General features: G+C 35.3%; 1 protein-coding gene across 1 annotated transcript; it reads left to right on the top strand.

The window, feature by feature from the left end:
* The first annotated feature begins 842 nt into the window (after positions 1–842).
* On the top strand, positions 843–3,969 carry LOC139891058 (2-oxoglutarate-dependent dioxygenase DAO-like). Its single transcript, XM_071873984.1, has 3 exons — positions 843–1,200; positions 2,274–2,592; positions 3,538–3,969. Exons 1-3 carry the CDS (start codon positions 881–883, stop codon positions 3,793–3,795), a joined length of 897 nt encoding a protein of 298 aa, XP_071730085.1. The 5' UTR covers positions 843–880; the 3' UTR covers positions 3,796–3,969.
* Positions 3,970–13,445: the final 9,476 nt, after the last annotated feature.

Below are 13,445 nucleotides of genomic sequence, written 5' to 3' on the forward strand. Positions count from 1 at the left end.
AACTGTTAAAAATCGAATATGTAATCGGTTTTTGACAGTTTTATTGAAGAGACATAACTCTTCATTTTAAGCGGGAAAACGGTTGAAAGACACATTTGTATAAACGTATAGTGTCTTTTCGATTAAGGTTTCGAGGCGATGCCCCTTGGACCCCATCCAAGGGTGCTGCCCCTTTGACCCCCACAATTTGTACGACAGTTAGTAGCCAACTCTTACGGGCGTGTACTCCACACTCTCCAAACCGTTGAAAAAAAAATAATTAGCTAACTTTTGCATTAAGTAAATTCCAATTAACTTAAATGAATGTTAGATGACACTAAAATCACTAACATGTGTGTGACGGTAAAATCATCTTTTTATATATTTTCTTTTTTAAGTTCTATGATACATTTCAAACTACATGAATTTTCATCTTCATCTTTAACTAACACGTGAACTCACCGAATCAAACTACAAATACTCAAATTCACACACAAATAATTGAATTAAACAAATTTACACCGAACAATTTTTATACAAGCCACAATCCTTGCACTTCTCGTTTGAGCATGGCTAATTTCATCTCCCCAAGTTTTATTCTCTAGGCTTTATCAATCGAGTATAACAAGGCGATTTTACCCTCACATCTCTGGCACATGACGAATTTAACGGAGAATTTTAATGATCGTTAGTTGGAGGGATGATCCGTGCAAAAAATGAAACGATAAGGACGAGGAGTGCAACAAAAAAATTTCAAAGACTTGGAGTGTAATATTTCAAACAAACCACATGAACTATTACTGATACTTTGTGCCTATATATACAGCCACATAACGTTTACAAAGGAAAAGTGTTCACCAAAGACTAACACATATACATATATATAATCAGCCCACAAGTTATGGGTACGGATCATGGAGTGCCAATGATAGATATGCAAAAAGTGGAGGGACTTGAGGATGAACTAGAGAAGGCATACGAGGAATGGGGTTGTTTTAGGATGGCTAACCATGGTGTCCCGGTTGAACTCCTAAACGAGATGAAGCTTGTGGTTGCATCACTCTTTGATCTTCCGTTGGATATCAAGATGCGAGCAATTCAACTTGGTATGGGTTACATTCCACGTAATTTGGCTACTTCCTTTTATGAAGGTTTTGCTATCAATGACGTTTCTTCTCCTGCTGAATTTTACGATCTACTTGAAGTTTCCCCTCACCAAAGGTAGTGGTTTAGATCGATAGTTTTTGAGAAACTGTATAACTTTCGTTTCTGCTCTGTTTATTACTATATTTAATCATCTAAATTTTACACTAACTTTCTATGAAACAATTTACATATATAAGATCAAAACTAATACTCCAAAGTTCATGAGCCAAATGGCATGGTAGAAAAGAAGCTCTTACGGAATCGATCTAGACTAGATGAGATGTCACTGCCTCTCTGGTTTCATATTGATATAGTCACTTGAAATAGATCATGTTAAGATAGTATAGTGGTTGGGCTCTATTTTCTTAAAGTTTTAAACTTCGTTAGCAACATATATTGAATTGGCTAGATAAAAAGGGTTGAAAATATCATGAGATAATCCGATTAAACCATGATCAATTATTCGGATATGTAAATAAAATATAAAATAAGATAATGATACTACAACTCGTAAGGATGTAAATTAACATGAATCATATCCATAAATTATGTGTGTGTGTTTTTTTTTTAACAGCGGTTGGGATCACCCGAGGGGACTAAACCACCCGTTGCGATCATTTCCCGTTTCGACTATGTCGATGCAGCGATAATAACCCCGCCCCCATCGCTTTCCGGGAGGAAACCTTGAAACCGATCAAAGGGCACGACCAAGTAAAACCCCCTCCCCTTTACCCCCACAAACGATATGAGAAAGGTGCCATGGGTGGATACTTCATGGCAGGGATGAAATTGTGTTTCTAATATGTAGCCAACGGGGTCGAACTCCTGACCTCCCCTAAAGGAAGCATGCCACCAACCGCGGACCACATCGTGTAGTTAGCGTATGTTACTATTAATAACAATTTGAAAGGTACTCTGTCTCTAACGTATCTCTAATATTTAATCATCTTAATTGGCAATCATAATTGTCCTTTAATTAGTTGAACCCATATAATAATGGGAAATGATCCCGTACACAAATAATTTTTAACCAATCATGTTCTTTAATACAACCCTTTCAAGCATGTTTGATTGTGTGTGGCTAAAGATTGTGTGTACGGATCATCACTCATAATAATCAATAAGTTTTGATTGATTGATTGTTTTAGGGAGATTATATACAAGTATATAAAAGCTATTCGTGATCTCGCTGGACATCTAGGCAGGAAGTTGATGGAATGTAGTGGTTTGGATGGGGATTTGTTCGACGGATGGCAGTGTCAATTGAGAATGAACAAATATAACTACAGTCATGAAAGCGTAGGGTCAAAAGGCTCCGAGGAGCACACTGACCCATCGTTTTTAACTATCTTGCAAGATGATGATGACGTTAATGGTCTGCAAGTGGTTGACAAGGTCTCCGGCAAGTTTGTTCCTCTCGATCCTGTTCCTAACACACTAGCTGTCAATGTTGGCGATCTTGGCAAGGTAATACCACAATTTGTGTAGCAATATTATCAATTCTACTCTCAAGATAAATAAAACAGTACCCTAAGGTTCACAATTGACTAGGTATTTATTCTAGAAGGGCTTATTCGATCTGGGCTCCCGTATTACATAATCTTTTAATAGGCGTTCTAAGTGAGTTATTTGAACTCCACGTTTTCTTTCCCTTCAATCACAATTAGAACACTGAGTTTAATTATTTTAAGCAAACAAGTAATTGGTATATAAACTTAACAAGACATTTACAGGAAGTTTAATTCAAACACAAAGAAACAATAAAAGTAAAACTCATGTAGTTATTTAAAAACTTAAGTTTCTTAAAAAATATCGAACTAAATTTTGATACAGGTTGAACTTTCAAGTAATAAATATTGTATGTTCATTAAATATAGCATAGCATATATATTATTAATTATTAATATTAATTATTATTATTATTATTATTATTATTATTATACGTAGTACTACGTACTACTCCTATATAAGAAAAGTTCATTTTTTAATAGGTGTAGCTTAGTTGGTACTAAATGAAAGCATTTAGCGACAAATGAGAAAAAAGAAAAGAAAAGAAGGTAGGTTTGGAGCAATGACTGAATAAAGACATAAATAGTTACGGAGTATTACTTAATTTGATGCACGTTATACGTGTCAGACGCTAACCTGATATATTACAGAAAATGTCATTGAAGAGTTATCAAGTCACTAATTATAACGAAATTTTATAAGGATTCAAATGGTTTTTTTATCGGATTTGGTCGATGATTTTTCTTTGAAACCAATGGCACGTGTGAAAACCCTAATCAGCTGCTAAACAGGTGGATTTTATCATCGTCCATGAATGATAAGTCTCGTATTTTTTTTAATCATTGATAAAGATTAAAATAGTTTTGATTGTAGTACTAACTAAGATAATTTTTTGCAAGGTAGGTTTGGAGCAATGGAAAATATTACAACGTGAATCATAGAGTATTGTGTTTGGAACCCAAAACACGTTATTCTATTGCTTTATTCGTGCTAGGACCGACTCAAAACAAACTCGAAACGCCACCAAAATTTATTGACTCGGAACACCCTCAGATTTACATTCCAATAGATCATGAGGAATACAGACGAGTTCGGACTTCTATGCGTACTGTGCAAGCACGCAACGGTGGCGCCCTTGCACTATTCTCCGCTGCGACATAAGCAAAAGTTTGTTGGATAGCATTTGAAATAAAACATGTATTTTTTAATATCCCGTTTTACCTAAAGCTCGCCTAGCAGTATCAAGAAATCCCTCCAATTAAAAAGTTGTTTATTCGACTCCAGTATTGGACATTTGTAAATATTTGTGAAAAAACATGTAAGTGTGTTTGAGTTTGATTTTGTCTTTTTTTTTTTTTTTTTTAAATATCATTTTTATATTATCTTGAAACTTTTTTTTTTGTTACCGTGCTATCATGTATATTCGTGTATTCATCTTATAGTTTTATTATTGTTATTATTATATTATTATTTTTGTGTTTCATTTATTGTTCACTTTCATTTCATTATAAATTTTTTTTGTCAAAGTGTTTTTCTCTCTCACCTACATAAAATCCCTAGTACGAGTATCATTAATCAAGTAGTTTCTTTTTTAATTTAAGAATGTATTGAAAATATCTTTGTAAGCTCATTTTTTTTTTTTTTTTTTTTGAAAGGCAATGTTAGTGGTTAGTGGTTAATACACGAAAATCCCCCCCCCCCGAGACTCGAACCCTGGTCTCCTCGAACACCATGTTAACATGGTGACCAATGAGGCAAAGCCCCATTGGCCTTTGTAAGCTCATTTCATATGTCTTATACCACTCTTAACAATGACGGTCCGTCATGAAATCACTGACTGCCACATCAGCGCCTCCTTCCCATCACTAACCCATCACTAAATTACTAACATCCATGACGGTCCGTCATCGTCACACCTTTATTTTTTTTTATATTAAACTTATATATTTAATAACTTATATATAACATATAAATTCCTAAAAATTAAAATTTTATTAATAAAAAAATAGTACAAGGTCCTAAAAAAAAAACATTACAAATTCCTAAAAAAAAAAAAAAAACCGTTACAGATTCCTAAATTTTTTTTTTTACAAATTCCTAAAAATAAAAAAACTTACGAATTCCTAAAAATAAAAACATTACACGTTTAATACGGATCGTCACTCACGTACCCCTCGTTGGTGTGGGGGTAGTCAGGCTGAGGACGAACGCAAAATTGTCGGGTCCAAATACCAATACAATACAACTCGATTCGGTTGCATTTGAGTAACGCTCTCCCGAAAATTTCATGTCATTCTTTTTCGGTCGTGTTAAACTCAAACTTATCGGTTCCTGGATCACACCAAGCAAAATCCGAGGCCTCGAAGTCAACATGTTCGCGTATGTAGTCGAACAAACGCCCCGTATCCCAGTAGGTGATATCGAGTGACTCGAACGACTTTTTGTGCCCGTCTAGATACATCTTCCAATCTTCGTTTAGTGATCCCCCGTACCAAACATCCATCGAAACAATACAATGAGCCATGAGTTTGATGTTTGAGTGTGTGTAATTTTTAATAGAAGAGTGTGTGTGTTTATATTTGAAAATGATCTGCAATTGTTGTGTGTGTTTGTGTTTGTGATGAACATGTATATATACTGAGAAATGGAAATTTTAAACTGTTGCATAAATGTTATACAGTGCCATGCCGTTTTTTTTGCAGTAAAACCCGTGATCAAACATGTCAAAGCAAAGCAAATTGGAGGGCGGTGGTTGGAGGGCGGCCATGTTAGTATCGCGCCCTCCAAAGGCGGGCTCAAGGGCGGTGCCTTCGACGGACCGTTACGAGCACTCTTAGACATAAGTTTTGCAAAATCTTGACAATGTTTTTCAATTGTAGAACCATTAATTATATCATCCACATACATCTATACTAACAAGATATCACCATCAATCTCTTTTATGAAAAGAGTGGTGTCGAACAGTAAAGGTAAACCAGTGAGGAATACATGAAGTGTCTCATGCCATGATCTAGGTGATTGTTTAGGACCATAAAGAGCTTTGTCTAACTTGTAGACAAGGTCTGATTATTTACTATTTTTGAAACCTGGTGGTTGCTCAAAATAGACTTCTTCTTACAATCTCATTAAGAAAAGCATATTTCACATCCATCTAGAAGAATTCACAATTCTTGTATTCAACAAAAGCCAGAAATATTATAATTGCTTCAAACCTTGCAACAGGTACATACTTCTCTTCATAATCCAATCCTTCATCTTGTCTATACCCATGAGCTACTAATATAGCTTAGTTTCTGATCACAATCTCATCTCCATCCAACTTGTTCTTGAACACCCACTTAGTATCAATGATTGTCTTTTCACGATCTTCTAGTCTCGACACAAGGTTCCATACTTTGTTTCTCTCAAACTAGGAGAGCTCATCTTGCATAGATCCTACCCAGCTTGAATCATTCAAAGCTTCCAAAACCATTGCGGGTTTGATTGTTAACACAAAATTCACACGCAATGCAAAAAATTACTAGTCGTGTGGTAATGACCCAAAACATTATACGAGAAAACACGTCTCTCTTTAAAAAAAAAAAAAAATTAAACAGCATTTCTGATCTGGCCATTTGCGCGACGCGCATTGGCCCGCGTGGCGCGCGCTACAACGTACTTCCAATTCAGAACTTGACAACTGGGCTGACTACCAAACTCTGGACATTTGCGCGGCGCGCATTGGCCTGCACGGCACGCACTAAAGCTGGAAATCAACTGCAGCCCGTTTTTAACATAAAGCACCATTTTTGTCCAAACCGAGATTCATAAATACCCCAACCCAATTCCAACACTTTCGAAACATTAAATAAAAGTGTTTAGACGACAAAGTGGGTACGACGACCCTTGGGACTCCAACGACCCGTTAAATACATTAAAGTAGCGATTTTGACCCAAATGAGTTTAATTTCCAAACAACCTACGAGCATGATGTTTGGGGATAAACTACCCAATCCTAGGTCGAATCCAAAAGTAATCCAAACAAGCAACAAAAGGGGAATCATCTAAATCTCGAGCATACCCTTGCCACGTCCGCCTCCGAACCTAAAAATGTAAACAACGAGAGGGTAAGCTAATTGCTTAGTGAATGCAATACCTATACGCATACATACATAATTCAATCACTTGCATACACCTATACAAACAACACATACCATTAGCAAAACACAATAAACGAATAATCAAACGTGCAAAGCTAATAAAAATCACACAACCCAATATACACGATGTTGACATTCGACTCGATGGTGGCCAACGAAGAGCGGTAGGTCAAATACGTTAACCACTCACCACCCATCGTAACTCGTACGTGACCGACGAAGAACGGTAGGTCAAATACATTAACCACTCACCACTATGCACCATGAGGCCGACGAAAAGTGCAACCGAACCGTTAACACTTACCTCATTCACAAGGATGGCCAACGAAAAGCGAAACCGCTTACCATTATACTATAAGTGGCCAACGAAGAGCGAATCCTCACGATTAACACTCACCACTTACCCTAACACACACATGTGGCCGACGAAGAGCGATAGGTCAAACGTTAACCGCTGACCACATGCCCCCATTCCAATTGTGGTCGACAAAGAGTTAATCCTTCCGGATATCACCCACCACATAACGCAAACCAAATATAGCCAACGAAGAGTTATCCATACGGATATCACTCACTATATTTTCCCAACCCAATTGTGGCCTACGAAAAGCGTATCCTACCCGATAACACTTGCAATGTTGCACGCAAGCAACCAAATTATATACATACAAGTATAAATATTCCACTCACCTCGGTTACAAGAAAGGCAACTCCCGCTTGAGCTCCTAATCGTCCAAATGTAAATCACCTAAGTAATTCACAACCAAATAAGCTAAACACTCTAGCTTATGCCCAAAACACCGTATGTGCAATTTCGACCCATTTGCACTTATTTTCATTTGAGTAAGTCAAATCTCGCCCAAATCACCCATAATCGTAATTAACTAGTGATTATGTTCTAACACCACATTATACATAACATTTCATCATCAAAACACGTACTTGCATCATTTTGACACCAAACCCATTTTGACCTAATCTCAAGTCAAAACACCAATTTTGCAAGCTTACACCTTTAATCACTTATAACCTAAGTTAACTAGTGATTTTAACACTCAAACATGATTATCAACTAATCAATTTCATCATCCAACCCAAAACCACCAACAATGGTCATCAACACCATTTACTAGCTTAATAATCCATTTATCAACTAGTGGGTTTTACTCTAGAACACCCAAGCCAAAACCCCAATTATGAACAACAATCAAACTATGAAAACTCGGAGTTAGAACTTACCACAATAATCAAAACGTAGCTAGGAGCGAGATGAACAACTTTAAAACTTGGACCTTTGAACGATTAAAGGTTCTTCCTCCTTTTCTCAAGCTTTCTCACTCTTATCTCTCTCTAGAACTTGAGGTTGAAGATGAGATGATAAAGTTGGTGAGGATAAGGTTGAATGAGCTCAAACTTGCCCATTTGTGGCTTAAAACCGGCCACTAAAGTGTAATTACCAAAATGCCCTTTTTAATTTCTTTAAATAAAACGAACCAATCTGTCAGCTGGTTATGCGCGACGCGTGTCCCTTTGCGCGGCACGCGTTTTTGCTGAAACGAAATCCGGGTCTTACACGTGTGCCATCTAGTCTTCACTCCACTACCCTAATTATCAATGATTTTCTCAATAGGATGCTCCTTTGTCCATCGGGTGTTATGAACTCGCGTAGTATTTGCTGAACACACAGCATCAGGATCATTAGAAGGCAAAGCATCAAGCACATCATGAGTTGAGTGACATGTCTCTTGTCCAGTTGAAGCAATGAAAATTCTGAGACCCTTAAGAGCTAGATGTCAACCGCCCTTTCGCAAGTTGAAAAAATTCATTAGAAACATAAGGTCTTGTTGATATAGGTCCAGATGACATTGGAATGTCTAAGCCATCGGCATAATAACCAGCAACATATATGTGATAGGAATATGCCGCTGGCTCTTCTTCATTAAGATCTGGCTGAGTTGGTTCTTCAAGGATTAACTCCACATCTTATTGACCAGAAGATATGGTGGGGACATTTTCATCGAATGTAACATTGATAGATAATTCAAAGCATCCCCTTATATTGTTGTAGACCCTATATGACTTAGACATATTAGAATAACCGAGGAAAATTCCTTCGTCTGCTTTAACATCAAATTTTACAAGATGATCCCTATTGTTGAGAATGAAATTGAAATGACTCCTAACCGATTTAACAATTTACTTGTAGAAATTTGACTCATTTTTTTTTTAAAAAAACATTGATATAAACCATCACAACCACAATTTGATTACATCACTTGTTCAAATTGTAATACCCCGTCAGAATCCACTAACGGAATATTAACTCCGGTGTAAGACCCAAATTATTGTTGTACAGCAGTGTAATTATGGTACATAAAGTGTGGGAACACAGTACAGCTAAACAGAGGTCAGAATCTGCTTAGACACCTCGTGCGCACCGCGCAGGTGTAAGTGTACACGCCACGCACTTCTCCTATGCACGGAATCCTGCTTTTTAAAATAAAGTTAAATGAAGGGCATTTGAGTCTTTTTTCATGGAGCCGGGTTTAGGCCTTTATTGGCCAGTTTTGGGGTGGTTGAAACACATTCGACACAACCACCAATCTTATCTTTAAACCCCAATCAAGTTCTAGAGTGAGAAACACTTGGAGAGAGAGAAAGCTCAAATCAAAGAGGAAGAAGTTGATTTCGAACCAAAGCGCGTGTATTAAAATTGTTCATCTAATCACTAGCTACGTATTGAGTGTGGTGGTATGCTCTAACTTTGATTTCATTACTTTAATTTATATAAGGGTTAGGGTTTGGGTAAATGGTGAACATAAAACCCATATATGGTGATTTTGGGGTGTTCTTGGGTAAGATTGAGTCATGAGGACTCAATAGTAACTAACCTAGGGTTTCAAAGTGTAAATTGGTGGTTATGAGCCTTAAAAGGTTACTTAATTACTAGCACACCTAGTTATTAAGCAAATGGTTGTTAATTGGGTTAGTGGATGACCCGAAATGGGTGTGTTGACTTTAACATGGTCAAATGGGTAATAATTGACCTAGTTGGGAAAGATGGGTATGAAATACCCTATTTGTGTATTAGTTAGTGTTGCTGGACCTTAATCACTAGCTTTTAGTGATTTATGATGGTCTTGACCTTACATGGACGGTTGTGGTGTAATGGGGCATTTAATGCATTTAAGTCATTAAATGCACATGAGTGAATTGTTGGTGTATAGTCCAACTAGTATGTGTGTTGATTGTGTACTTATTGTATTAGGTACTTTGCTTTGAAGCTTGTGGAAGTATAAACCGTCACCAAATCATTAAGGTGAGTAGAATAATTATGCATGTACGTATATAATGTATTTATTTGTGTAGCGTGAAATGTGGGATAGTCGCGGTGTTCAAGACACCACATTCTACGTAACGAGTGGGCTAGTCGCGGTGTTTAAGACACCACTCATGGGTTTGATTGACATGTGGGATAGTCGCGGTGTTCAAGACACCACATTGTCATGGGAGTGGGATTGTTGCGGTGTTTAAGACACCACTCATGGGTTCGATTGACATGTGGGATAGTCGCGGTGTTTAAGACACCACATTTGTGACGACCCGGAAATTTTCGACCAAATTTAAACTTGATCTTTATATAATTTCGACACGATAAGCAAAGTCTGTAATGTTGAGTCACAAAAATTTTGAACAGTTTCATATATTCGTTTGACTTTCGACCATTCCCAACGATTCACGAACAACTATTCGTAAATAGATAACATATATATTTAAATATGTGTTTATAATTTGAAATATAATTTAGAATATTATATAATATGATTATTAGGATTTATATTGTAAAATAAATAAAAATATAATGCGATGTATTGGAAACTATATTTAGGGATATATGGATATATATATAAATATGTATATAAATATTACTCGTAAGTATATAAAGTTATAATAAATCTATTTGTTTAAAAATATATAATATAATTTAGTAATTAAATTTGTTATTTTAAAACTGTTTATATATAGAAAGGGAATATAAATGATTTCGAGCTTAATTAGTAAACATCAGTAATACTCGGTTGACATTTCGATAGCATTCATATAGATTTAATATAAGTTTATGAAGGATTAAAATAAAAAGTTGAACTATAAATCGATTACGAAGATTTTAGATTTGTTAAAAGTATTTTACCTTTTTAAGTCTAAATATTAGTACTCCGTACATATAAATCGGAACAGAAAATAAATAATTTTCGAACCTTTTTGATCAGGTTTCAAACAGGTAATGAGTGAAATAATTAAATATGTGTAATCTAAAAAATTTGGGATTTTTAGGGACACTCTTATACATTAACTGTTTAGCAATGGACACAACCCGTGTAAACTGTCGGTAGATACCAAGAAATCAATTTCACGAGAATGGAATAATCATGCTGTACTGTTTTGCTTTATGATCACTTTTGAATTTTACAAGTAATCTATCTCTTTCTACAAATATATATTATAAGCATATGCTTATATGGAGCACACACACACACACCAGACAAAACCCACATTACTACTACAAACCTACTATTACAAACTGGTTTCTACTTCTACCATATTCAAAGATCACACACCAAGAACACAATTCTCTCTTATATACATACTCATATATACATACTATATGCATGATTAAAAGATCGATCAAACGTTTTCATCAAACCCAAACCCACCACCTACATTTTTCTCGACAACCCATAAACCACCCATGATCACCACCCTTATCAAACCCGCTACCTTGAAACCCACATCCATACCTTCGTGTTCGAACCTCACGATCACCAAAATGAGAAAACACCCTTCGGTTCTCTCTCATCCAATCAAACAAGAACTCACACTGTCATGGATCACTATTATTCGACTAACCATTACCATACGTGAACATCATCTACTGTTCCTTTTCTTATTCTTGGTTCGACATACACAAAAACGTACACTAGCTTGCTGCTATTATGAGCTCATGTTAGACTAACAGTCACCCAAGCCAATCTCTTAATTTTCTACTTCTAATCCGATGCAGCTACTGCTACAGTCTATTAAAGACCTCCGTCATCGTGTTATTTACTGCTGTAAGTTTTTCCTGTTTCTCTTCTTCGAACAAACCAAACCCTTCACCTTATAATCACCCTACATCAATTATTATTCGGGGTCTCACGTAAAGGAATATACAAAGAAGACAACCATTTTTTTTATCACTTTATGATTGATGACTTACGTGTGGAACAATTCAACTTCATGGCCTACCAAAGTGAAAGTTTAATTTTTTTTCTTCTGCCTTCTTTGGACCGAAGCACGCAGCTTCTTTTTTCTTTTGAAAGTGGGCCCATTTAACCACTTGTAATCCGTAAACCATAGTTAACCTCAACAACTACCTTGTGCGTACAACCAAATTAAGACAAGATATTATATAAATTCAGTTGGGCCGTGAATATATTACTTGTGTTGGGCCGAGTATCTCTTGTGTATTTGGCCATATTCTTTTATTTGGTCACTTAAATGAGCTGTAATGTTTTTAATTGAACTTGGGCCACGAAATTTCTGCTGGGCTCGTGATCGATTTGGGTCGTTTGTGATGATTGGGCCGTATCAAACTAATGAATTGTGATGGTGAACGTAAAACTGATGATGATAAGATAATTATGAATATGATAAAGGTTGTATGATGATATGGTGAGTTAATGATCATGAAGGCTACGATGATGATAATGGCGAGATGTTGAGATGATGTAACGATGATGATATGATACTATGATGAATGATGCTACGGTTATCTTTTATGTTCCTGGTTAAAAACCAAAAACCCCACGAATTGCTGCTGCGAGATTTCTGCTTCTACCTCCTATTCGAAAACCACACACACACATCATCATTATTCTATTGTTGATGTGCTACAATTGCTATACATTTTTTTTCTTTTTCTGTTTAATAAATAAAACGTGAACATTGGTGATCATGATATTATGTTAATAATAACGATGATGAGGAATGGAAGAAGATAGACGATGCATATTATGATGGTATGATGGTAATTGTGATGACCCGAGAATTTCCGACCAAATTTAAACATAATCTTATATGATTCGACTCGATAAGCAAAGTCTATTAAACCGAGTCTCATTATGTTTGAACTATTTCATGATAACATTTGACCTTTAACTATTTCCGACGATTCACGAACCTTTAATTGTAACTAAGAATGTAAATATAAATAATTATATATAAAACTAATTATATTAGTATTAATGAACTATTAAGTAATTTTGTTATTATAAAAGATAACATTTAATAACTAAAGATTTTCATTTTGAATATATATAGTATATTGTATATAAATGATTCAAACATATTTTACCAACGTTATCAAAATATTAAATGTACAATGTTATACTTTGTAGTTAATTGTTTAATATACATAATTAATCATCTACTCAACATTTAAAACATGATTTTATATATATGGTAGTATACATATATACATAAATATAACTATATATATATATATATGATTTTATACATAATTATTATATTATGTATATGTAGAAATTTATAATATATCTATGATGAAATAATGTACTATTTTAATAAATATATATAATACTTACATATATAAAACATTTATATTTTTCATAA

This window comes from Rutidosis leptorrhynchoides, chromosome 2, assembly GCF_046630445.1.
Source record: "Rutidosis leptorrhynchoides isolate AG116_Rl617_1_P2 chromosome 2, CSIRO_AGI_Rlap_v1, whole genome shotgun sequence".
Taxonomy (NCBI): domain Eukaryota; kingdom Viridiplantae; phylum Streptophyta; class Magnoliopsida; order Asterales; family Asteraceae; genus Rutidosis; species Rutidosis leptorrhynchoides.